This window comes from Hemitrygon akajei, unplaced genomic scaffold (genome assembly GCF_048418815.1).
Source record: "Hemitrygon akajei unplaced genomic scaffold, sHemAka1.3 Scf000120, whole genome shotgun sequence".
In the NCBI taxonomy this organism is placed as follows: domain Eukaryota; kingdom Metazoa; phylum Chordata; class Chondrichthyes; order Myliobatiformes; family Dasyatidae; genus Hemitrygon; species Hemitrygon akajei.
Window position 1 is genome coordinate 608,032 of NW_027332006.1, and position 27,318 is coordinate 635,349.

General features: G+C 46.3%; 1 protein-coding gene and 1 long non-coding RNA gene across 3 annotated transcripts in view; both read right to left on the reverse strand.

The window, feature by feature from the left end:
* The window catches only part of LOC140723606 (NACHT, LRR and PYD domains-containing protein 3-like), a 31,051-nt gene extending 10,861 nt beyond the window's left edge, over positions 1 to 20,190 (reverse strand). The window contains exons 1-5 of the mRNA XM_073038172.1: positions 20,050 to 20,190; positions 18,228 to 18,399; positions 18,066 to 18,131; positions 5,329 to 6,859; positions 5,110 to 5,259 (exon numbers count right to left, since the gene is read on the reverse strand). Coding sequence (XP_072894273.1) covers positions 5,110 to 5,259; positions 5,329 to 6,859; positions 18,066 to 18,131; positions 18,228 to 18,399; positions 20,050 to 20,190 — 2,060 coding nt within the window. The remainder of the gene's footprint in view (positions 1 to 5,109; positions 5,260 to 5,328; positions 6,860 to 18,065; positions 18,132 to 18,227; positions 18,400 to 20,049) is intronic.
* Positions 20,191 to 21,009: 819 nt separating this feature from the next.
* LOC140723600 (uncharacterized) overlaps positions 21,010 to 27,318 on the reverse strand; it is a 47,736-nt gene continuing 41,427 nt past the window's right edge. For both annotated transcript variants that reach the window (XR_012097934.1, XR_012097933.1), the window contains exons 3-4: positions 24,339 to 24,425; positions 21,010 to 21,190 (exon numbers count right to left, since the gene is read on the reverse strand). This is a non-coding gene — a long non-coding RNA (uncharacterized lncRNA). The remainder of the gene's footprint in view (positions 21,191 to 24,338; positions 24,426 to 27,318) is intronic.

Below are 27,318 nucleotides of genomic sequence, written 5' to 3' on the forward strand. Positions count from 1 at the left end.
GAACCAAGATCCCATAGGAAGTGGATGGACGGGAACAGAGCCCCCAGGGTGGTCAGGTGGATGGGGAAGAGAGATCCCACAGTAGGAAATGGGATAGGGAAGAGAGATTCCACAGGAAGAAAGGGGTGGGGAGTTTAAATCCCACAGGAGGAAGGGGGATGCGGAAGAGAGATCCAACAGATGGAAGTGGGATGGGAACAGATGCCCCAGAGGGTGAAAGGGGATGCGGAAGAGAGATCCCACAGGAGCATGGGGGGTGGAGGAGAGATTCCACTGTAGGAATGGGGATGTGGAAGAGAGATTCATCAGGAGGACGGGAACTGGCGATGAGAGATCCCACAGGAGGAAGGGATGGGGATGAGAGATCCCACAGGGGGAAGGTGTTGTTGAGGAGAGATCCAGCAGTTGGAAAGAAGGGGGAGTGGGAACAGAGAGGCCAGAGGATAAAAGGGTAAAAGAGGGATGGGAAAGCAAGATCTCACAGGTGGATTGCTTCCTGTGCCACGTGCTAGTGAGGCTCGAAATAGGAAGATAATGCAGCTAAATACGTGGCTGAGGTGATGGTGCATGAGGGAGGGGTTCATGTTTCTGGACAATTGGGCTTTCTTCCAGGGAAGGTGGGACCCGTTCGAATTGGACGGTTTGCACCTGAACTGGAGGGGACTAACATCCTTGCCGGTAAGTTAGCAAGTTCTGCTCCGGGGGTTTTAAACTAGATTGCAGGGGCAGGGGGCAGAGTGTTAGAGCAGATAGTGAGGTGGAGGAGGATAAGGGTCATGCGAGGACTGCTTGTATGGACAGATATCAAAGGTTTGTACGTGATAGAAATGTTCTCAGGTGCATCTATTTCCATGCAAGGAGTATTGTAGGTAAGGCAGATGAGTTTAGGGCGTGGATTGGCACGATGATATCGACATTATTGCTATTAGTAAGACTTGGTTGAGGAGGGGCAGGACTGGCAGCTTCATGTTCCGGGTTTCCATTGTTTCAGACATGATAGGGGGGAGGGAAGAAAAGGGGAGGAGTGGCATTACCAGTCAGGGAGAATATCACAGCTGTGCGTAGACGGGACAGCCCAGAGAGCCCGTCTATAGAAGCCATATCTGTGGAGCTGAGTAATGGGAAAGGTGCGACCACACGAATAGGGTTGTATTATTGACCACCCAATAGGCAGAGATAATTGGAGGAGCAAATCTGTAGAGAGGTAGCAGACCAATGTAAGAAACAGAAAGTTGTAATCGTAGGGGATTTTAACTTTCCACATATTGACTGGGACTCCCACTCTGAGAAAGGGTTAGATTGCGTGGAGCTTGTCAAATGTGTTCAGGAAAGTTTTCTGAATCAATATATTGAGGTACCAACGAGAGAGGGTGCAGTACCTGATCCCCTATTAGGGAACCAGACAGGTCAGGTGACAGAAGTATGTGTAAGCAAACATTTTGGGTCCAGTGACCATAATGTCATTAGTTTCAAGATAATTATGGATAAGGATAGGACTGGTCCAACAGTTAAGGTTCTGAATTGGAGAAGGGATTTCCAATTTTGTGGAAATGAGAGAGGATCTGGGAAGAGTGGATTGGGATAAGTTGTTTTCTGGCAAGGATGTGTTCAGTAAGTGGAACGCCTTCAAGGGTGAAATTTTGAGAGTGCAGAGTTTGCATGTTCCTGCCAGGATTAAAGGCAAAGTTAACAGGCATAGGGAACCTTGGTTTACAAGTGATATTGGTGATCTGGTTAAGTAGGTGTTTAGCAGGTATAGGCAACAAGGAACAAATGAGGTACTTGAAGGGTGTAGAAAATGTAAGGGAATACTAAAGAAGGAAATCAGGAAGGCAAAAAGACATGAGGTTGCTTTGGCAGATAATGTGAAGGTAAACCCAAAGGGTTTCTACAAGTATATTGAGAGTAAAAGGATAGTAAAGGACAAAATTGGTCCCCTAGAAGATCAGAGTGGTCGTCTATGTGTGGAGCCTCACGAGATGGGGGAGGTCTTAAACAGTTTATTTGCATCAGTGTTTACTCAGGAAACTGGCATAGCGAATATGGAATTAAGGCAAACAAACAGTAGTGTCATGGAACATATAGAGATTAAAGAGGAGGAGCTGCTTACTGCCCTACAGTGAATAAAGGTAGATAAATCCCCCGGGCCTGACATGATATCTCCTCGGACCTCGAGAGAGACTAGAGTAGAAATTGCAGGGGCCCTGGCAGAAATATTTAAAATGTCCTCAGCCACGGGTGCGGTGCTGGAGGATTGGAGGGTAGCTCATGTTGTTCCGTTGTTTGAAAACGGCTCCAAAAGTACACCAGGTAATTACAGGCTAGTGAGCCTGACATCAGTAGTAGGTAAATTATCAGAAGGTGTTCTGAGAGATCGGATATACAAGGATTTGGACAGCCAAGGGCTGGTTAAAGATAGTCAGCATGGCTTTGTATGAGGTAGATCATGTTTAATGAATTGTAGTGTTTTTCGAGGAGGTTACCAAGAATGCATATGAAGGAAAGGCTGTGGATGTAGTCTACATTGACTTTTGTAAGGCCTTTGACAAGGTCCCACATAGGAGGTTATTTCCAAAGGTCCAGACAGTAGGTATCCATGGAGAGGTTGTAAACTGGATTCGAATTGGCTGTGTGGGAGAAGACAGAGAGTGGCAGTGGATCATTGCTTCTCAGACTGGAGGCCTGTGACTAGTGGTGTGTCTCAGGGATCTGTGCTGGGATCATTGTTGTTTGTTGTCTATATCAATGATCTAGATGATAATGTGATAAATTGGATCAGCAGGTTTGTGGCTGACGCTAAGATGGAGGCGTTGTGGACAGCGAGGAAAGCTTTCAAAGCTTGCAGAGGGATCTGGACCAACTGAAAGAATGGGCCAGAAAATGGCAGATAGAATTTAACGCAGACGTGTGAGGTGTTCCATTTTGGAAGGACAAATCAAGGTACGACATACACGATAAACGGTAGGGCACTGAGGAGTGTGGAGGAACAAAGGGATCTGGGAGTTCAGATACATAATTCCCTGAAAGAGGCGTCACAGGTGGACAGGGTTGTAAAGAAGGCTTTTGGCATCCTGGCATTCATAAATCAAAGTACTGAGTGTAGGAGATGGAATATTATGGTGAGGTTGTATAAGACATTGATGAGGTCAAATTTGGAGTATTGTGTGCAGTTCTGATCACCTAACTATAGGAAGGATATCAGTAAGTTTGAAAAAGTGCAGAGAAGATTTACTAGGATGTTGCTGGGTCTTCAAGAGTTGAGCTACAAGGAAAGATTGAACAGGTTAGGACTTTATTCCTTGGAGCGTAGAAGAATGAGGGGAGATTTGATAGAGGTTTACAAAATTATGAGGCTACAGACAGGGTAAATGCGAATAGGATCTTTCCACATAGATTAGGAGAGATAAATATGAGAAGACATGGCTTCAGCGTGAAAGGGGAAAGGTTTCGGAGAGCATTAGGAGGAACTTCTTCACTCAGAGGGTGGTGAGAGTGTGGAACGAGCTGCCATCTGATGTGGAAAATGTGGACTCACTCTTAAGCTTTAAGAATAAATTGGATAGATACATGGATGGGAGAGGTCTGGAGGGTTATGGACTGGGTGCAGGTCAATGGGACTAGCGGAATAAGGTTTTGGTACAGACTAGAAGGACCGAATGGCTTGTTTTCTGTGCTGTAGTGTTCTATGATTTTATGATTCTATGGGGAGGAGAGTTCCCACAGGAGGAAGGGGGATGGGGAAGATAGATCCCACAGGAAGAAGGGGGATTGGGAAGAGAGCACCCACAGGAGGAAGGGGGATGGGGAAGAGAGAACCCACAGGAGGAAGTGGGATGAGGAAGAGAGAACCCACAGGAGGAAGGGATCCCACAGGAAGAAGGGGATGGGGATGGGAGATCCCACAGGCGGCATGGGAGTGTGGAAGAGAGATCCCACAGGAGGAAGCGGGATAGAGAGAGAGAGATTAAACAGGATGAAGTGGGAAGGGGTTGAGAGATAGGCCAGGAGGAAGAGGGATATGGAAGAGAGTTCCCACAGGAGGATGTAGGATTGGGAAGAGAAATCTCACAGGAGGAAGGGGGTTGGGGAAGAAAAATTCCACAGGACAGTGGAGCATGCCAAAGAGAGATCCGACAGGAAGAAGTCGATGGGGAAGAGAGATCCCACAGGAGGAAATGTTATGGGGAAGAGGGTTCCAACAGAGGGAAGGGATGGGGAAGAGAAATCCATAGAAGGAAGGGGGATGGGGAAGAGCGATCCCATAGGTGAAAGGGAGATGGGGAAGAGAGATCTCACAGGAGGAAGAGCGATGAGGAGGAGAGATCTCACAAGAGGAAGGGGGATGGGGAGGAGAGATCTCACAGGAAGGGGGGGGGTTGTGTAGAAAAGACATCCCACAGGAGGATGAGGAAAGAGTGATAGAGAGCCGACAGGAGGAAATGGGATGGGGCGAGATTCCAAAGAATGGAAGGGGGATTGGGATAAGAGGTCCCACAGGAGGATTCCAAGGGTAAACAATAATCGTACAAGACGAGAGGATGCAGAAATTTTTTGTACGTGTGTGTTGGGTCTGAACAGAGGCCAAGAGGAGATGCGCACTCGCTCTTTGCGTATCTGGAAGTGAACAAAGTCACACAGGTGGACTGATGGTGACAGTCACACATGAGGAAGGGCAGGGGAGGACAATCTCACAATGGTATTTCTTTCCTTCTCACTGGGACAGTCTGCTGACAGTCTCCTGTCCTTCACCGGGAAGGGGGTGTGAATCTCTGACCCACCTGCTGCAGTGAGTGTCAGTCTGGGTGTCAGTAACAGTGAGAAGGAACATTGTCAGTGGACGTGTCACTGGCAGCGAGAAACACGGCCATTCCTGTGATTTACTACCATTAAACCAATGGCCGTTGTTCACTGATCTGATGAAGTCTCCAACATCCCTTCACAAGGAACCACAGAACCCTCCCGTCCTTGGGGAATTACTGACCGATCTCCGAGGGCATTTGCCACAATTCTTCACAATCCGATTTACCACAGATTTACCCAAATTCCTTTACATTGAAACAACACAATGGAACAGTTTCACAGTTCAGAGTGAGAGATAAACCAAGTTACCTCAACTCCTGGCACTTGTGCAGCCCGGGTCCCAGCCGCTGGATTCCTTCACTCTGAATGTGGCAGTCCAGCAGGTTGAGGTGTTTTATTGTGTCACAGAATCCGATGACATGAGACAGGACCGCACAGTCAACCGGGGTCAGTGTCATTCTACTGAATGAAAGTGTTTCCACAGATCCCAGTGCAGCCTGAGCCAGTCCATGATTCTGTGACTCAAACAGGTAGTGCAATGTGTTCAGGAGGCTCCTTTTACCAGCTTCACTCCTCGTGTTTCTACTCTGGTGTTGAACTTCCTCCTTCACCCAGTCAATCACCCGGCAGGTTGTTTGATGAGGAAATGGACCCAGAAACTCCTCCAGGCCCCGAGCTGTCATTGGGGAGGAGAGACCAGCAACAAAACGGAGAAATACCTCAAATCGCCCATCTGTCGTGTTGTGGGCTTCAGTGAGGAATTTCAGGATTTTCCTGGGATGTTGAGTCAGGAATTGTGCGACTGCAGCTACAAACTCTTGGATGGTGAGGTGTGGGAATGTGTACACCACGCTCCGGGCAGAATCCTCTCTCTCCAAAAGCTCCATAAGGAACCCGGACAGGAACGGGGAAGGCTTCAGATTGTAGTTGATCAAATCTCCATCTGTAAACACAATCTTCCTCTCGGACAATCCTCTGAAGGCCATCTGACCAACCCTGAGTAACACATCACGGGGTTTCTCAATCTCACGGCCGTGGTTTTTCAGGATGTTGTAAATATAGTAGGAGTACAGTTGGGTGATGGTCTTGGGAACTCGCTGCGGGTCCCTGACTCTTTGTGTGAAAAAGGGGCCCAGTGCCAGAGCGAGGATCCAGCAGTAGGATGGGTTGTAGCTCATGGTGTACAGGATCTCGTTCTCCTCCACGTGTTTGAAAACAGCTTCTGCCACCGTCTGATCTTCAAAATACCTGATGAAGTATTCCATCCGTTCCTCACCAACAAATCCCAGGATTTCAGCCCAGACACCGATCTCAGCCTTTTCCAATAAATGTAACGCAGTGGGGCGGGTGGTCACCAGCACTGAACACCCTGGGAGCAGCTTGCCCTGGATTAAACTGTACACAATTTCAGACACGTTGCACTTGAATTCAGGATCTCTGTACTGTGATTCTGTGTCTCTCCGACCATCAACAAAGTTGATTTTGTCCTTGATTTCATCCAATCCATCGAATATAAACAGCAGTCCCTCTGTGTGTTTCCAGACCTCTCCCAGGATATTCCCAAAGTAGGGGTAATGATGCAGAATCAGTTCTTTCAGGTTTATTCTGCAGCTAATGCTGTTTAAATCCCGGAATTTGAAACTGAAGACAAACTGGAATTGTTGGTATATCTTCCCCGTGGCCCAGTCATAAACAATCTTTTGTACCATTGTTGTTTTCCCGATCCCTGGGACTCCAGCCACTGCTGCGGACATCCCGGATTTGTTTCTAAAGACAGATCTTTTCAATTTTTGAACAAAGCTCTTCTTGAATAACTGATCAGTCCGGATTTTTTCCAGCTTACCACGGAGATCTTTTTCTCTCCACTCCTCGTGGTCTCTGCCTCTTGCCAGCAGCTCATGTTCCACCAGTCTCCGATCTCGAACAGTAGAAATGACCGTGAGCTCAGCGTATCGATCAACCAGCTGGAAAACCTTCACCTTCTCCCTCATCAGGATCGTGTTCACTCTCAGTGTTTCAGTCTGTACCCGCAGAGTCTCCATGTGTTTCCTTCGAACATCTTATGACGGACAGAAATAGGTTGTCAATGCCTGATCTGATGAACATGGAGCTCACAACATATTTTCTTTAATAAAAAAAATACTCGTTAAAGACACTGTTTGGGTGAAATCGGGTGATCAGAGATTACAGTGTCTGAAAATGGACGATGGCCCAGAAACAGTTCTGATCAGATTCAGATCCGCTGTTAAAGGCTCCACTCTCCCCTCTGTTGGTAGTTTGCAGATTCCCCGGTGTTCCCGCGAGCACCAAGTGCACACGTGATTCTGGAGAGGAGAGTGTTGTGTGGAGCGGGTGGTTTCACTGCTTTCACTGCTCAGCTTCTGCTGAACTGTGCAACCCTGCAGAGGGTAACAGTGGGGGGGGGGGGGCATTTACTGGCTCTACTGACTTTTACTTTTCTGACAATGGACCCCATGTTCTTGACACTCCTTTCGGATGAAGCTGTCAGTACTGAGCCACAGAAAAGGAACATAATTTCAGTTTCCTTTTCCAGGCTGAACCAGTCACAATGTAACACACCCCGCACTGGTCTACAGTCTCTTATTCTCCGAGGAGCCGGTACATGAACCCAGGCAATTCCCCGATGATGTGCAGAAGAGCAGGAAGCTGAAGAGGATGGCAGCGGTAATAGGGAACTCTAAAGTCAGGAGGACAGGTAGGCGATTCTGTGGACACCGATGGTACTTTGCCTCTCAGGTGCCATTGTCCGAAATGTTTCTGGACGCGTCCACAATATCCTAAGAAGGGAGGTTGAGCAGCCAGAAGTCGTGACAAACGTTGGTAACAATGACATAGGAAGAGAAAACGGAGGAGGTCTGGAAAACCGAACACAGGGGGTTAGGAAAAAAGCTGAGGAGCAGGACCTCAAAAGTAGTGATCTCAGGATTGCTGCCTGTGCCACCCGACAGTGGCAATAGGAATAGAATGAGGTGGCAGAGAAAGGTATGGCGGAGCATTTGGAGCAGGGGGCAGGAATTCAGAATTCTGGATAATTGGGACCACTTCCGGGGTAGGTAGGACCTGTACAAAAGGCACGGGTTGCACGTGAATCCGATGAGGACCAATATTCTTTTGGGCAGATTAACTGGAGCTGTTGGGAGTGTTTTAACCTGAAATGACTGGGGGACTGGAACTAGGACGATAGAGCTGTGGATGAACCAGCAGTTTTACAAGTAGATGATGGGTTTAACATGAATGTAAGGAAGGACAAGCCAATGACTGGGTTCAAATACAGACAGAGCAAAGTGTTAAATTGTACTGCATAGAAAACATTCAAAAGGGCGGAGATGCTGGACTAAACGCATTGTATTTAAATGCACGCAACATTCAGAATAAGGTGGACGAACTTTTGGCGCAATTAGAGATTGGTCGGTATGATGTTGTCGGCATCACCGAGTCCTGGCTGAAAGAAGACCATAGCTGGGAGCTTAACGTTAAAATATTTACGTCTTATTGAAAGGACGGGCAAGAAGGCATAGGCGTTGGTGATGTGGCTGTGCTGGTTCGAGGTGGAATCACATCTGTAGAAAGAGGTGACATAGGGTTAGAGAATGTTGAAGCTTTGTGGGTGGAGATAGGAAACTGTAAGTGTTAAAAAAAAAAGCTTTATAGGGACCCTATATTGGCCTGAAAATAGCGACTGTGTGGGATTGAGATTGCAAAGGGAGTTGGAAAAGGCGTGTGTTAAAGCCAATGACGCAGTTGTAATGAAGGACTTCAATGTGCACGGGAAATAAGAAAATCGAACAAACGTCAGGAGTCTGATCGCAAGAGAGGGAATTTATTGAATTCCCACGAGATAGCGTTTTAGAGCAGCTTGTGCTTGAGACGACTCAGTGAAAGGCTGTCTTTGATTGGGTGTTGTGTAATAGCCCTGATCTTATGAGGGAGCTTAATGTAAAAGAACCATTAAGAGGTAGTGATCATAATATGAGAGAATTCATAATACAGTCTGAGAAGGAGAAGCATAATTTACAGTATCAGTATCGCAATGGAATAAAGTGAATTACAGAGGCACGAGAGAGAAGCTTTCCCAGGTAGATTGGAGAAGGATACTAGTGGAGATGATCGCAATGGAATAAAGCGAATTACAGAGGCACGAGAGAGAAGATTTCCCAGGTAGATTGGAGAAGGATACGAGCGGAGATGATCGCAATGGAATAAAGCGAATTACAGAGGCACGAGAGAGAAGTTTTCCCAGGTAGATTGGAGAAGGATACTAGCGGAGATGATCGCAATGGAATAAAGCGAATTACAGAGGCACGAGAGAGAAGCTTTCCCAGGTAGATTGGAGAAGGATACTAGCGGAGATGATCGCAATGGAATAAAGCGAATTACAGAGACACGAGAGAGAAGATTTTCCAGGCAGATTGGAGAAGGATACTAGCGGAGATGATCGCAATGGAATAAAGCGAATTACAGAGGCACGAGAGAGAGGCTTTCCCAGGTAGATTGGAGAAGGATACTAGCGGAGATGATCGCAATGGAATAAAGTGAATTACAGAGGCACGAGAGAGAAGCTTTCCCAGGTAGATTGGAGAAGGATACTAGCGGAGATGATCGCAATGGAATAAAGCGAATTACAGAGGCACGAGAGAGAAGCTTTCCCAGGTAGACTGGAGAAGGATACTAGCGGAGATGGTCGCAATGGAATAAAGCAAATTACGGAGGCACGAGAGAGAAGCTTTCCCAGGTAGATTGGAGAAGGATACTAGCGGAGATGGTCGCAATGGAATAAAGCGAATTACAGAGGCACGAGAGAGAAGCTTTCCCAGGCAGATTGGAGAATGATACTAGCGGAGATGATCGCAATGGAATAAAGCGAATTACAGAGGCACGAGAGAGAAGCTTTCCCAGGTAGATTGGAGAAGGATACTAGCGGAGATGATCGCAATGGAATAAAGCGAATTACAGAGGCACGAGAGAGAAGCTTTCCCAGGCAGATTGGAGAAGGATACTAGCGGAGATGGTCGCAATGGAATAAAGCGAATTACAGAGGCACGAGAGAGAAGCTTTCCCAGGTAGATTGGAGAAGGATACTAGCAGAGATGATCGCAATGGAATAAAGCGAATTACAGAGGCACGAGAGAGAAGCTTTACCCGGTAGATTGGAGAAGGATACTAGCGGAGATGATCGCAATGGAATAAAGCGAATTACAGAGGCACGAGAGAGAAGCTTTCCCAGGTAGATTGGAGAAGGATACTAGCGGAGATGATCGCAATGGAATAAAGCGAATTACAGAGGCACGAGAGAGAAGCTTTCCCAGGTAGATTGGAGGAGGATACTAGCGGAGATGATCACAATGGAATAAAGCAAATTACAGAGACACGAGAGAGAAGCTTTCCCCGGTAGATTGGAGAAGGATACTAGCGGAGATGATCGCAATGGAATAAAGCGAATTACAGAGGCACGAGAGAGAAGCTTTCCCAGGTAGATTGGAGAAGGATACTAGCGGAGATGGTCGCAATGGAATAAAGCGAATTACAGAGGCACGAGAGAGAAGCTTTCCCAGGTAGATTGGAGAAGGATACTAGCGGAGATGATCGCAATGGAATAAAGCGAATTACAGAGACACGAGAGAGAAGCTTTCCCCGGTAGATTGGAGAAGGATACTAGCGGAGATGATCGCAATGGAATAAAGCGAATTACAGAGGCACGAGAGAGAAGCTTTCCCAGGTAGATTGGAGAAGGATACTAGCGGAGATGATCGCAATGGAATAAAGCGAATTACAGAGGCACGAGAGAGAAGCTTTCCCAGGTAGATTGGAGGAGGATACTAGCGGAGATGATCACAATGGAATAAAGCAAATTACAGAGACACGAGAGAGAAGCTTTCCCCGGTAGATTGGAGAAGGATACTAGCGGAGATGATCGCAATGGAATAAAGCGAATTACAGAGGCACGAGAGAGAAGCTTTCCCAGGTAGATTGGAGAAGGATACTAGCGGAGATGATCGCAATGGAATAAAGCGAATTACAGAGGCACGAGAGAGAAGCTTTCCCAGGTAGATTGGAGAAGGATACTAGCGGAGATGATCGCAATGGAATAAAGCGAATTACAGAGGCACGAGAGAGAAGCTTTCCCATGTAGATTGGAGAAGGATACTAGCGGAGATGATCGCAATGGAATAAAGCGAATTACAGAGACACGAGAGAGAGGCTTTCCCAGGTAGATTGGAGAAGGATACTAGTGGAGATGATCGCAATGGAATAAAGTGAATTACAGAGGCACGAGAGAGAAGCTTTCCCAGGTAGATTGGAGAAGGATACTAGCGGAGATGATCGCAATGGAATAAAGCGAATTACAGAGGCACGAGAGAGAAGCTTTCCCAGGTAGATTGGAGGAGGATACTAGCGGAGATGATCGCAATGGAATAAAGCGAATTACAGAGGCACGAGAGAGAAGCTTTCCCAGGTAGATTGGAGAAGGATACTAGCGGAGATGATCGCAATGGAATAAAGCGAATTACAGAGGCACGAGAGAGAAGCTTTCCCAGGTAGATTGGAGGAGGATACTAGCGGAGATGATCACAATGGAATAAAGCAAATTACAGAGACACGAGAGAGAAGCTTTCCCCGGTAGATTGGAGAAGGATACTAGCGGAGATGATCGCAATGGAATAAAGCGAATTACAGAGGCACGAGAGAGAAGCTTTCCCAGGTAGATTGGAGAAGGATACTAGCGGAGATGGTCGCAATGGAATAAAGCGAATTACAGAGGCACGAGAGAGAAGCTTTCCCAGGTAGATTGGAGAAGGATACTAGCGGAGATGATCGCAATGGAATAAAGCGAATTACAGAGACACGAGAGAGAAGCTTTCCCCGGTAGATTGGAGAAGGATACTAGCGGAGATGATCGCAATGGAATAAAGCGAATTACAGAGGCACGAGAGAGAAGCTTTCCCAGGTAGATTGGAGAAGGATACTAGCGGAGATGATCGCAATGGAATAAAGCGAATTACAGAGGCACGAGAGAGAAGCTTTCCCAGGTAGATTGGAGGAGGATACTAGCGGAGATGATCACAATGGAATAAAGCAAATTACAGAGACACGAGAGAGAAGCTTTCCCCGGTAGATTGGAGAAGGATACTAGCGGAGATGATCGCAATGGAATAAAGCGAATTACAGAGGCACGAGAGAGAAGCTTTCCCAGGTAGATTGGAGAAGGATACTAGCGGAGATGATCGCAATGGAATAAAGCGAATTACAGAGGCACGAGAGAGAAGCTTTCCCAGGTAGATTGGAGAAGGATACTAGCGGAGATGATCGCAATGGAATAAAGCGAATTACAGAGGCACGAGAGAGAAGCTTTCCCAGGTAGATTGGAGAAGGATACTAGCGGAGATGATCGCAATGGAATAAAGCGAATTACAGAGACACGAGAGAGAGGCTTTCCCAGGTAGATTGGAGAAGGATACTAGTGGAGATGATCGCAATGGAATAAAGTGAATTACAGAGGCACGAGAGAGAAGCTTTCCCAGGTAGATTGGAGAAGGATACTAGCGGAGATGGTCGCAATGGAATAAAGCGAATTACAGAGGCACGAGAGAGAAGCTTTCCCAGGTAGATTGGAGAAGGATACTAGCGGAGATGATCACAATGGAATAAAGCGAATTACAGAGGCACGAGAGAGAAGCTTTCCCAGGTAGATTGGAGAAGGATACTAGCGGAGATGATCGCAATGGAATAAAGCGAATTACAGAGGCACGAGAGAGAAGCTTTCCCAGGTAGATTGGAGAAGGATACTAGCGGAGATGATCGCAATGGAATAAAGCGAATTACAGAGGCACGAGAGAGAAGCTTTCCCAGGCAGATTGGAGAAGGATACTAGCGGAGATGGTCGCAATGGAATAAAGCGAATTACAGAGGCACGAGAGAGAAGCTTTCCCAGGTAGATTGGAGAAGGATACTAGCGGAGATGATCGCAATGGAATAAAGCGAATTACAGAGGCACGAGAGAGAAGCTTTACCAGGTAGATTGGAGAAGGATACTAGCGGAGATTATCTCAATGGAATAAAGCGAATTACAGAGGCACGAGAGAGAAGCTTTCTCAGGTAGATTGGAGAAGGATACTAGCGGAGATGATCGCAATGGAATAAAGCGAATTACAGCGGCACGAGATAGAAGCTTTCTCAGGTAGATTGGAGAAGGATACTAGCGGAGATGATCGCAATGGAATAAAGCGAATTACAGAGGCACGAGAGAGAAGCTTTCCCAGGTAGATTGGAGAAGGATACTAGCGGAGATGATCGCAATGGAATAAAGCGAATTACAGAGGCACGAGAGAGAAGCTTTCCCAGGTAGATTGGAGAAGGATACTAGCGGAGATGATCGCAATGGAATAAAGCGAATTACAGAGGCACGAGAGAGAAGCTTTCCCAGGTAGATTGGAGGAGGATACTAGCGGAGATGATCGCAATGGAATAAAGCGAATTACAGAGACACGAGAGAGAAGCTTTCCCAGGTAGATTGGAGGAGGATACTAGCGGAGATGATCGCAATGGAATAAAGCGAATTACAGAGACACGAGAGAGAAGCTTTCCCCGGTAGATTGGAGAAGGATACTAGCGGAGATGATCGCAATGGAATAAAGCGAATTACAGAGGCACGAGAGAGAAGCTTTCCCAGGTAGATTGGAGGAGGATACTAGCGGAGATGATCACAATGGAATAAAGCGAATTACAGAGACACGAGAGAGAAGCTTTCCCCGGTAGATTGGAGAAGGATACTAGCGGAGATGATCGCAATGGAATAAAGCGAATTACAGAGGCACGAGAGAGAAGCTTTCCCAGGTAGATTGGAGAAGGATACTAGCGGAGATGATCGCAATGGAATAAAGCGAATTACAGAGGCACGAGAGAGAAGCTTTCCCAGGTAGATTGGAGAAGGATACTAGCGGAGATGATCGCAATGGAATAAAGCGAATTACAGAGGCACGAGAGAGAAGCTTTCCCAGGTAGATTGGAGAAGGATACTAGCGGAGATGATCGCAATGGAATAAAGCGAATTACAGAGGCACGAGAGAGAAGCTTTCCCAGGTAGATTGGAGGAGGAAACCAGCGGAGATGATCGCAATGGAATAAAGCGAATTACAGAGGCACGAATGAGAAGCTTTCCCAGGTTGATTGGAGAAGGATACTAGCGGAGATGATCGCAATGGAATAAAGCGAATTACAGAGACACGAGAGAGAGGCTTTCCCAGGCAGATTGGAGAAGGATACTAGCGGAGATGATAGCAATGGAATAAAGCGAATTACAGAGGCACGAGTGAGAAGCTTTCCCAGGTTGATTGGAGAAGGATACCAGCGGAGATGGTCACAATGGAATAAAGCGAATTACAGAGGCACGAGAGAGAAGCTTTCCCAGGTAGATTGGAGAAGGATACTAGCGGAGATGGCCGCAATGGAATAAAGCGAATTACAGAGGCACGAGAGAGAAGCTTTCCCAGGTAGATTGGAGAAGGATACTAGCGGAGATGATCACAATGGAATAAAGCGAATTACAGAGGCACGAGGGAGAAGCTTTCCCAGGTAGATTGGAGAAGGATACTAGCGGAGATGATCGCAATGGAATAAAGCGAATTACAGAGACACGAGAGAGAAGCTTTCCCCGGTAGATTGGAGAAGGATACTAGCGGAGATGATCGCAATGGAATAAAGCGAATTACAGAGGCACGAGAGAGAAGCTTTCCCAGGTAGATTGGAGAAGGATACTAGCGGAGATGATCGCAATGGAATAAAGCGAATTACAGAGGCACGAGAGAGAAGCTTTCCCAGGTAGATTGGAGGAGGATACTAGCGGAGATGATCACAATGGAATAAAGCAAATTACAGAGACACGAGAGAGAAGCTTTCCCCGGTAGATTGGAGAAGGATACTAGCGGAGATGATCGCAATGGAATAAAGCGAATTACAGAGGCACGAGAGAGAAGCTTTCCCAGGTAGATTGGAGAAGGATACTAGCGGAGATGATCGCAATGGAATAAAGCGAATTACAGAGGCACGAGAGAGAAGCTTTCCCAGGTAGATTGGAGAAGGATACTAGCGGAGATGATCGCAATGGAATAAAGCGAATTACAGAGGCACGAGAGAGAAGCTTTCCCAGGTAGATTGGAGAAGGATACTAGCGGAGATGATCGCAATGGAATAAAGCGAATTACAGAGACACGAGAGAGAGGCTTTCCCAGGTAGATTGGAGAAGGATACTAGTGGAGATGATCGCAATGGAATAAAGTGAATTACAGAGGCACGAGAGAGAAGCTTTCCCAGGTAGATTGGAGAAGGATACTAGCGGAGATGGTCGCAATGGAATAAAGCGAATTACAGAGGCACGAGAGAGAAGCTTTCCCAGGTAGATTGGAGAAGGATACTAGCGGAGATGATCACAATGGAATAAAGCGAATTACAGAGGCACGAGAGAGAAGCTTTCCCAGGTAGATTGGAGAAGGATACTAGCGGAGATGGTCGCAATGGAATAAAGTGAATTACAGAGGCACGAGAGAGAAGCTTTCCCAGGTAGATTGGAGAAGGATACTAGCGGAGATGGTCGCAATGGAATAAAGTGAATTACAGAGGCACGAGAGAGAAGCTTTCCCAGGTAGATTGGAGAAGGATACTAGCGGAGATGATCGCAATGGAATAAAGCGAATTACAGAGGCACGAGAGAGAAGCTTTCCCAGGTAGATTGGAGAAGGATACTAGCGGAGATGGTCGCAATGGAATAAAGCGAATTACAGAGGCACGAGAGAGAAGCTTTCCCAGGTAGATTGGAGAAGGATACTAGCGGAGATGGCTGAAGCTTCTGGGAATAGGTCTCAAGTTGCAGGATGGATACGGCCCACGGAGGAAAAAGTTCTCAAGTGACACGTGTAGGCAACCATGGAAGATAAGGATTGCATAAAAGCCAAGGAAAGGGCATACAACAATAGTCTACTAAAAAAGCTATAAGTAGGGAAAAGATGAAATATGAGGGCAGAAAAGCCAATAATATAAAGCAGGATAATAAACACTTTTTTTCAGTTATATAAAGATTAAAAGGGAGGTGAGAGTCCATGCTGGAACACTGGATAATGTGCTCTCTGCATATATCTTCACTGTTCCAGACGCTAGCAGCATGCAGTGGTCTGCGAGTGACAGGCAGTAGGAGTGAGTGCCATTGCTATTACAAAAGTAAAACATCTCGGCATACTGAAAGCTCTTAAGGTGCAAAGTCACCTGGGCCAGATGGACTGCATCCCAGAGATCCGAGAGAGGTTGCTGAAGTGATGACAGATGGATTGATCATGATCTTTGAAGAATCACTTTATTCTGGCATGGTCCTGGAGGACTGGAAGATTGCAATTGTCACTCTAGTCTTTAAGAAGGGAGGAAGGCAAAAGAAGGAACATTATAGGCCAGTTATCCAAACCTCAGCGACTGGGAAAGAGTTGGAGTCTCTTATTAAGGTTGAGGTTTTGAGGTACTTGGAGACTAATGACAATATAAGTTTGCAATGGTTCTGTTAGATTTCACGGTGGAAGTAAGAAGCAGTCTGGACAAAGGAGTCAGTGGGTGCCATTTACTTGGATTTTCAGAAGGCATTTGATAAGCTGCCACACATATGTCTGCTTAACCAGATAGAAATCTATGGCGTCACAGGAAAGATACTGGCACGTGTAGTGGAATGGCAGACAGGCAGCAGGCAGCGAGTGGGAATAAAAGGGGCCTTTTCTGGTTGGCTGCCAGTGATTGGTGGTGTTCCGCAGGGATCAGTATTGGGACCACTGACTTTCAGATTGATTGTCAGTGATTTAGATGATGGAATGAATGGATTTGTGGCAAAGTTTGCGGATAATACGAAGATAGGTGGAGGGGCCGGTAGTGCTGAGGCAAATTGGAAAAATGGGCAAAAAGGTGGCAGATGGAATACAGTGTTGGAAATGTATGATAATGCATTTTGGTGAAAGGAGAGGACTATTATCTAAACGGGTAGAAGGTCCAAGAATCAGAGATGCAGAGCGACTTCAGAGGGACCTCGGAGCCTCGAGCAAAACTCACAGAAGATTAATTTAAAGGTCAAGTCTGTGGTAAAGGCAGCAAAAAAGAGAATAGCATATAAATGCTGAGCCTTTACAAGACTGTAGTCAGGCTGCACTACAGGAGTGTTGTCAACAGCTTTGCGCCCCGTACCTCTGAAAAGATGTGTGGTCATTAGAGAGAGTCCAGAGGAGATTCAAGAGGATGATTCCAGGAATGAAGGGATTAACATATGAGGCGTGTTTTGGCAACTTTGGGCCTGTACTTACTGAAATTTTAAGGAATGCAAGGGAATCTCTTTTAAACCTGCAGAATGTTGAAAGGACCAGATGTTGAAAGGATGTTTCCTGTGGTAGGTGCATCCAGAACTAGGGGCCAGAGCCTCAAAATTGAGGGGCGATCCTTTACAACAGGTAAGGAGGATTCTTTGAGCCAGGGAGTGATGACTCTCTGTAAGGCTCTGCCTCAGACTGCAGTGGAGGCCGAGTCCATGGGTGTAATGAAGGCAGAAGTTCCTGATTGGACAGGGCATCAAAGGATATGGCGAAAAGGCAGGTGTATGGTGTTGAGTGGAATCGGGGATCAGCCATGATGGAATGGCGGAGCAGACTGATGGGCTGAATGGCCTAATTCTGCTCCCATGTCATGTTCTTATGGAGGAATAACAACAAATCTCGGCTCCAGTTTGGATCAGAGGTGTGAGATTTCCCGTGCTAGAGTTGGATGTTCCAATTGAAATGGTTTGGCTTCAGTTTTGTCAAATCTCCAGATATTCGGCCCTACAGAAAAGGTGTTGTGACAAATGCAAATTGCTTCATGTCCTCCAGCCACAACAACAAAACCTGTATCCCAGACTCTTACAGTCTCTAAACAGGCCTCTAAAGAGACGTATTCAGACTCTCAGTGTGAAATAACAACAAAAACCTGTCTCCCAGACTCTGACAGTCTCTAAACAGGCCTCTAAAGAGACGTATTCAGACTCTCAGTGTGAAATAACAACAAAAACCTGTCTCCCAGACTCTGACAGTCTCTAAACAGGCCTCTAAAGAGACTTATTCAGACTCTCAGTGTGAAATAACAACAAAAACCTGTCTCCCAGACTCTGACGGTCTCTAAACAGGCCTCTAAAGACAGGTATTCAGACTCTCAGTGTGAAATACAGACTTTAGGATTTCTGTTCCATCTCTTACCTTTCAGATGCGCGGGCACTTCAGATAAACCCCGCTCAGTGTCCATGTAGGCGAACTGGCCGTCACCTGTTCAAACAGATTAACCTGCATGAAGTCTGTTCTGTATAATACTGTAAATTCATCAGCATTCACATCTGTAACACAGTATATTGTTCACCATACCTCGTTCCCGTATTTCCTCCAATATTCTGCTCAACTTCGGTAAATGGTGATGTAGTTTCACAAAGGATTCCCACATCACCCTCCGGGCCCCGGAGCCCCTCTCCATCACCAGATCCAGGAGGAGTTTGGAAGCGCCCGCTCGGTTTCCCTTCTCCGCGAGCTCAGTCACACTCTGTAATGAACAATGAGGAATATATTGAGGAACGGAGGGATGGGTGCAAATCTACCCTGAACATGGACTGACCCAGCACACTCTGCTCATCACAGATCACTGACAGCAATTGTTCGTAGCAGGAAAAAGAACTTAAAAGAAGTTAGTGTGGCCTGTGATGACTTTCTGAACGCCACAGATTGCGGGGTACTTATCCACTTGGCAAGGTTTAAACAGAGCAGACATAGTGTGAGTGAGCCAGGGATAGAGTAGGTTTGTGTTAGAGAGGGTTCAGTGAGGAGAGGCGGAGGCTTTAGGTAGATCTTGGGTAACATTTCCCTTCTCTTTTTCACTGTTAGAGCAGTGGGAACGCCAGGCAGGATAGTGGGATGCTCTTCCTACAGGGTGCGGCAAGACAGGGAGACATTCAGTGTCCCCGATAACTACACCTTCAGGAATTTCATCCAGCTGCAGCTTAATACAGACTGTGCTGAGGAATTGGAGCTGGAGCTGGGTGAACTCAGGATCATTCCGGAGGCTGAGAGATTGACTGACAGGCTATACAGGGAGGGAGCTATACACAAGGGGCAGGACACAGGGAACTGGGTGACTGTCAGGAGAGGGAAGGGAACAGGCAGCCACTGCAGGAAACTCCTCTGTAACAGGTGTACGGATTTCTGTTTCGGGGTATGGCCTAGCAGAGGAAAGCCACGGTGATTATGCCTCTGGCTCTGAGTTTGGCTTTGTGACTCGGAAGGGATGAGAAGTGCTGATCTGCACTGACAGGGGGAATTCAATGGTTAGGAGAACAGACTGGAGATTCTATTTACAAGAACAGGAATTTTGGATGGTGTCTTGCCAACGTCATTTATATCTCGTATCGACTCTGAAACTTTCTTAAGGGCAGGATTAGCTGCCAGAGGTCGTTGTCCACGTTGGTACCAATGACAAGAGTAGGAAGTGTGATGAGATCCTGCAAAGTGATACAGATCCAAAATTTCTTGAAAGTGTTGTCGAAGGTAGATGGCGTTGTAAAGCTTTTCGGACATGAGCCTTCATAAATCAAAATATTGAATACAAAAGTTGGAATATTATGTCAAAATTGATGTGGCAGAGACTAAAGAAGCAATGTGTGCACCTACCTCTCGGAAGGATATCAATAAGATTGAACGAGTGCAGAAAAAAATACAGATTGTTGCCAGGACTTGAGGACCTGAGATATAGAGAACGTGTGAATAGGCTAGGATGTTATTTCAATAGAGTGTAGGAGGACCAATAGAGATGTGACAGAGGTATACAAGCTTATGAAAGGTATAGATAGAGTAAGTGTGAAAAGACATTTACTACTGAGGTTGGGTGGGACTGGAATTAGAGATCATGGGGTAACGATGACAGGTCAAAGGCAATATGAGGGTGAACTTGTTCACTCAGAGGTTGCTGAGAGCGTGCAACGTGCTGCCATCGGAATTAGTCGATGTACATTAGATTTGAACATTCAAGATCAATTTGGATAAGTTCATTCAATGGGAGAGGTATGGACGTCTCCAGTCCGGGTGCAGATCAATGGGACTAAGCAGATAATAGGCCGGTGTGGACTAGATGGGCAGAAGAGTTTGTTGCTGTACTGTAGGGTTTGATGACTGTGGGTAGATCAAGCTATGACAGGGTTACTGTTGATTTTCCCTGGGGTAATCCCTGGTAAACCACAACAGGTTCACACTTCACTGCCAGGCTCCATGAGGGGTCCAGTGTCAGCCGACAGCCGGACACTGGCAGTGAGGAGCAGACAGCAAATTCAGGACTATTGTGCATGTGTGACAGACCAAAACCAGCTGGTGGGAATGTTGAGTAAGAAGTTTGGACTGAAATTGTCAGCTGCCTCATGTGGAATGTAGTGTTCGGTATAGTGTGTGGCTCTTCATTAAAATTCAATCTGGGTGGAGTTAGGTGAATGCACTCCCGGAGCACAAGGGCCATTGGAAAGATGTTTCTTTGTAATTCTCTGTTAGCTGTAGATTCTTGGAATATTTTCAGTGATACAAATGTTGCATTTCCCAGTGTTAACAGTATATGCTGTGGTAATTACAAACTCAAATTGGAACAGTCACAAAGAACAGAAGGTAACAGAACCATGAGGCATGCTGGGATATTGAAATTGAAAAGAGAGACAATATTCAGTACCGCCTGTTCAACTGACGGTGGGGTTGAAGGTAGACTCGAGAAATGAGCTGAGAAATACGTCACTATATATTTGATTTGTGGGAATCCCATGGGTCATCAGAAGAACACAGACTGGTGAATAGCCATTAAGGTCGAGCATTGGGAACATGATGTGTTATCAAACGGAGTGGTGTAAAGAGGTTCCCTGTCCACTTGCAATGTCCGTCAAGTGTCATATCACTAAATTCACCTCTCAGTCATTGTCTGTATCCTAACCTGTCTAAAAATGAACGTGGTCAGAAAACTGCAGAGAGGCTGGTATGAGTGAATGAAGGTTCAGGGTTTCCTCAGGTGAAATCTCTTTTCTTGATGTTGACCACAAACATTACAGGATTTTCACTGCCCAGAGGTGCCGTTACACCGGTTGTGTCGGCCTGTGATTGATTCAGTAGAATCTACAGTCAATCTATGTTCCTCCCACTTACGTGATACTCCTGCCCGGTGAAGTGATCATCGCCCATTAGCATAAAGCCAACTCCCTCCACACCCTGCTCAATCGCCTGCTCCAGTCGCTCCATGTAGAATCTCGTCAACTGGAACAGTTGGTGATCCTCACAATTTGACAGGAAGGCAGAGATTGCGGAGTTCAGATCTGTAGTTGGTCATAGAACATAAAATGGTAGAGTGTACTCTGCGTCTGCGGACACGATGCCAACTTAACCCAATCCCATCTTTAGGAACATGATCAATATCCCTCCGTTCCCGGCCTACTCATGAGTTCAAACGCCTCTCAGATGCTGCTGAGTATCTGTTTCCAGTCCCTCCCTCAGCAGCTCATTCCAGATACCGATCACTCTCTGTGGAAAACCTGCATCCTAAATTCCCTTCAAACTTTACCCTCTAACATAAAGCCAATTCCCTCTGGTATTTATGGTGAAACTCGTCTGCACCCCCTCCAGACCCTCCACATCACTTTCGTGATGTGGTTACCAGATCTGAGCACAATAATGAAATTGTCTCTTAACCAACGCGTATCCAGTTACAGGCCAACTTCAACAAATACCTCAACTCATCGTTAGCACGCTACCAAATGTGTTGCTACTTTCAGGAAACTATGCATATCTATCACAAGACCAGTCCGTACATCAATTGTATTAACCGTTCCAGGATTAACTGTGCACCTGGTATATTATTTTGAGTAATACATATTTTATTATTAATTTATTTACATCACACACGACACATGGCCAAACAGTGATCTTTGCGGACACCGCTGGTCACAGGTTTTCAGCCAGAACAACACTCCTCCAGTCCTGACTCCATTTTATGTGCCCAAGGCAACACTAAAATCAATTTACAAATACTCTGATTGAGATTCCTTAACCCGAAACGTCAATAGTTAATTTCTGTCTATAGTTGCTACTTGACCTGCTGAGTTCCTCCAGCATTTTGTGCAGTGCTCTCCCTACTTATCATTTTGTTTTACTTTAATCCTATTTGCCAAGGACATTTCCTTGTTTCCCTAGCCCCCCCCCCAGATTGCCTTTTAACAATTTCTGTTGTTCACTGTCTCCCGCACCCATCCCGTTCTCCCACAATATAACATTCTTCAACTCGACCACAGAAAACAGACACCGGGAACTTCCTTCACCTCCATTATGCAACAACCCAAAAATCGGAGGAGAATTCACTATTGCGCTTCCAAACAGAAAACAACATCTATTTCTCTCAACACACGCAAAATGCTGGTGGAACACAGCAGGCCAGGCAGCATCTATAGCAGAAGCACTGTTGACGTTTCGGGCCGACACTCTTCGTCAAGACTAACTGAAAGGAAAGATAGTAAGAGATTTGAAAGTAGGAGGGGGAGGGGGAAATGCGAAATGATAGGAGAAGACCGGAGGGGTGGGATGAAGCTAAGAGCTGGAAAGGTGATTGGCAAAAGGGATACAGAGCTGGAGAAGGGAAAGGATCATGGGACGGGAGGCTTAGGGAGAAAGAAAGGATGGGTGCACCAGAGGGAGATGGAGAACAGGCAGAGTGATGGGCAGAGAGAGAGAGAAAAAATACCAACTAAATCCGTCAAAGATGGGGTAAGAAGGGGAGGAGGGGCATTAACGGAAGTTAAAGAAGTCAATGTTCATGCCATCAGGTTGGAGGCTACCCAGCCAGTATATAAGGTGTTGTTCCTCCAACCTGAATGCGGTTTCATCTTGACAGCAGAGAAGGCCATGGATAGACATATCAGAATGGGAATGGGACGTGGAATTAAAATGTGTGGCCACTGGGAGATCCTGCCTTCTCTTGCAGACAGAGAGTAGGTGTTCAGCGAAATGGTCTCCCAGTCTGCATTGGGTCTCACCAAAGGCCACACCGGGAGCAGCGGACGCAGTAAACCACACCAGCCGACTCACAGGTGAAGTGTCGCCTAACCTGGAAGGACTGTCTGGGGCCCTGAATGATGGTGAGGGAGGAAGTGTAAGGGCAGGTGTAGCAGTTGTTCTACTTACACGGGTAAGTGCCAGGAGGGAGATCGGTGGGAAGGGTTGGTGGGGGGGCGAATAGAAAAGGAAGTCGCGCAGGGAGCGATCCCTGCGGAAAGCAGCAAGTGGGGGGGGGAGAAGTATGTGTTTGGTAGTGGGATCCCGTTGATGGTGGCGGAAGTTACGGAGAATTATACGTTGGACCTGGAGGCTGGTGGGGTGGTAGGTGAGGACAAGGGGAACCCTATCCCGAGTCGGGTGGCGGGCGGTTGGGATGAGGGCAGGTGTGCGGGAAGTGGGAGAGATGTGTTTGAGAGCAGAGTTGATGGTGGAAGAAGGGAAGCCCCTTTGTTTAAAAAAGGAAGACATCTCCTTCGTCCTGGAATGAAAAGCCTCATCCTGAGAGCAGATGCGGCGGAGACGGAGGTATTTCGAGAAGGGGATAGCATTTTTGCAAGAGACAGGGTGGGAAGAGGAATAGTCCAGGTAGCTGTGAGAGTCTGTAGGCTTATAGTAGATATCAGTAGATAAGCCGTCTCCAGAGATGGAGACAGAAAGATCAAGAAAGGGGAGGGAGGTGTCAGAAATGGACCAGGTAAATTTGAGGGCAGGGTGAAAGTTGGAGGCAAAGTTAATGAAGTCAACGAGCTCAGCATGCGTGCAGGAGGCAGCGCCAATGCAGTCGCCGATGCAGCGAAGGAAAAGAGGGGGACGGATACCCGTATAGACTTGGAACATGGACTGTTCCACAAAGCCAACAAAAAGGCAGGCATAACTGGTACCCATGCGGGTGCTTATGGTACTCGGCCCGAAACGTCGACAGTGCTTCTCCTATAGATGCTGCCTGGCCTGCTGTGTTCCACCAGCATTTTGTGTGTGTTGTTTGAATTTCCAGCATCTACAGATTTCCTCGTGTTTGATGTGTTTCTCTCACTGGCTGTTGAAGGCATTTCCCACATCAGGATGGTCCAAATACTGACATAAATTTGATCTGTTCCCTGGACAGTTACATTGCCTGCTGTTGTATTCCTGTCTGAGTTTCGCCCACACCCACCTTATTCAGGAGCTCCTTCTCCTTTCATTCAGGTGAAGATTTGCCTGGTGAGCGGAGTGATTCGACCATTCCCGTTGTTAGGTCCCTGCGCTGAACCTGGTGTATTGTTGCAGTGCTCAAGGTTGCCTTACCAGTAGGATCAATGATGATAGTTTCTCTCTGCCCCTTTATCTCCCAAGTCTATTCCTCTGAACTATTGATGATTTGACTACACGTGTACCATAAGGACAGAGTTTTAATGAGAAAGAGCCCAGTGAACATACCTGTGTCCATTCTTGACTCTGACTGAGGCTGGTTGATTATCGTCTTCTTGTATGCCGTCCGGGAAAGCACCTCCTGCTGGCGATGATCTGAATTACACAAATTAAAACGTTTGCGTCAGAGTCAGTTACTCTGCTCTTCAAATTTCAAACATTTTTGTAAGGTCGCTGCTCAGGGAGTAAAGGTATAAAGTGGTCATTCTCTCCCCAGAACTGAGGCCTTCTGGCCCTGACAACAGACTCACAAATCTCTGCACTCCTTCCACTTTAACCAAGCCTTTCCAAACACAATATCACCAACGCCTTGTACAACGGCACCATAGTAGTTAACACAACTCTTTACAGTTCGACGCGTTTGCAATTCCCGCTGCTCCCAGTAACAGTTTGCAGGTTCTCACCATGATCGCATGCATTTCCTCTAGGTGGTCCGGCTGCCCCCCTCCCACAGTCTTAAGAAGTACCGGTGGACTGGTCATTGTAAATTGTCCTGTGACAAGACTAGGATCAAAGTGGGGGACTTAATGGACAGCGTGGCTCGCTGTATCTCAATAAAAAAAAATAAAATAATTATTTCCCAACTCCTGCACTCAGCACCCTGACTGTTGAAGGTCGGAGTAATAAACACACCTTCACCACCCCGTGTCGCCGCATTGAGTGAACTCTGCACTTTAACTCCTCGGTCCCTCTGGTCTCTGACAATCTCAGACCATGAGCTGCTTGTGACAATATTCAGAATGAGACTGAAGAGCACCAGGAAAACCAACGTGCCGGGAAAGGTTGATGTTGAGAGCATCCCTCTAGAATATGCCGTTGAGGTGAAGAACAGATTCATGGATTCAAGCTGGTGGAGAGCAATGCCAGAAGAACTATGGATAACAATAAGGAGCATTATACAAGAGGTACCAACAAAAAGTATTGCAAACAAAAAGACCAGGAAAGCAAAATGGATTTCTGCGGAAGCTGAACAGTGAAGAGAAGTGAAGGCCAATGGAGATTGGAACAAATACCTCCAAATGAACACAACGTTCAAGAAGACAGCAAGGAGACGTAAGGAAGCTTACTTAAAGGAGCGATGCAAAGAAGGTGAAGTAAACAACAGAATTGGAAAAAACAAGAAACCTATTCAAATGAAAGGATCATTTCATGCAAAATTAAGTACAGCAAAAGAGAAATGAGGGGAGGCCCTTACAGAAGCAAATACATCAAAAAGTGATGGCAGGCATACAAAGAAGTGGAAATATCCCAACAAAGTACAGGAAATATCCCAACAGCCAAGACACTTGCAATGACTCCCTTCTCGATCTAGAGCCGGAAATTCTGGAAAGTGAATTCGAATGGGCAATAGAAAATATCGCCAATAATAAGGCTGCACGATGTGACTGGAGTCCAGTTGAATTGTTTCAAACTTTAAAATGTGTTGCTGTAAAAGTGTTGCATGCAATTTTCCAGCAGATCTGGTAAACCTAACAATGACATTTAAAATGAAAAAAAAATTATATCCCAATTTCCAAAAAGGGAAATGTAAAGGAATGTTCAAATTACCAAACAATTTCCACATGGTAGCAAGGTATTACCAACGATCATGCAAGCAAGACTCCAAGCAATATACCAAATGAGAATAGCCGGATGTACAAGCTGGTTTTGGAAGAGGCAGAGGCATCAGGCACCAAATTGTTAACTTATGCTGGATAATAGAGAAATCAAGAGAATTCCAGAGAAATATTTATCTATGTTTTAATTACCTCAAAAGCCTTCAACAGTGTGGACCAGAATAAACTATGGCAAAGAAATGGGGATACCAGGACATCTGATCTGCCTTATCAGAAACTTGTACAAAGATCAAGAAGCAACAGTTAGAACTGACCACGCAACAACAAACTGTTTTAAGATTGGGAAAGGAGTACGACAAGGCTGCATACTGTCACCCTACTTATTTAATCTATATGCTGAACATATCATGAGGAATGCTGGTCTCGAGGACTCAAAGTGCTGGAATCAAAATTACCAGACAAAATAATAACAACTTCGGATATGCAGACGATACTATTCTAATGGCTGAAAGTGAGGAGGATCTGAGGAAGCTTCTAATGAAAGTGAAAGAAGAAAGTGGAAAGCTGGCTTATTGTTTAATACTAAGAAAACCAGCCAGACCTATTAACTCCGTGGTAATAAATGGAAACTAATTGGAAGCTGACTCTCATAATTATCTCGACTATACCTCTTCCCACCCTGCCAAATCAAAAATGCTATTCCCTATTCCTACCACCCCAACAGCCTCCGGATCCAGCACATTATCCTCCACAACTTCCGACACCTTCAACAGGATCCCACACTAATTCCCTCTCTACCCCTCTCCGCTCTCCATGTGACATTAAAGAAACAAGCTTATTGGATCTTTCCCGGGAATCAGTTTGGGAAACACGTGGTGGGGATCGAAGGAGGGAACACCTTAATGACAAAACCCATATCCCCGTTGGTTAGTATGCTAAATTGGCATTTGCTCTCACCAATGAGAAACAAGTAAATATCATGCCACTTCACGAGAGATACCGGGTACACGCAACATGCTAATATCGGCTCAACATCAGCCCGGAAGCGCAAGGGTGTCGAAGATCCGTGAGAGGGTGCGCGTGGGCAGTGGGTGGGGTGGGGAGCTGGTGCGCGCAGAAGATGGTGAGAGTCAGTAACAGGGAACGGGGAGCGTGTCCCTCGGACCCGTACCGTGCTGGCCAGATCACACTTTACACTTATGTACTGGAATAACATTAAACAATTTTGAATCTTGAACCTTGGGGAAAATACCATGACCAACCACATTATCTAACCTCCCTCTTGATTATGTGTCACCCTCCTCTGAAATAAAGATCCAGCTCAGCCGATCTCTCCCTGTGACTCGCCCCTCTAGTCCAGTCAGCATCTTCAGCAATCTCGTTTGCACCCTCTCCAGACTGATAATATCTTTCCTACAGTAGGGTGAACACAA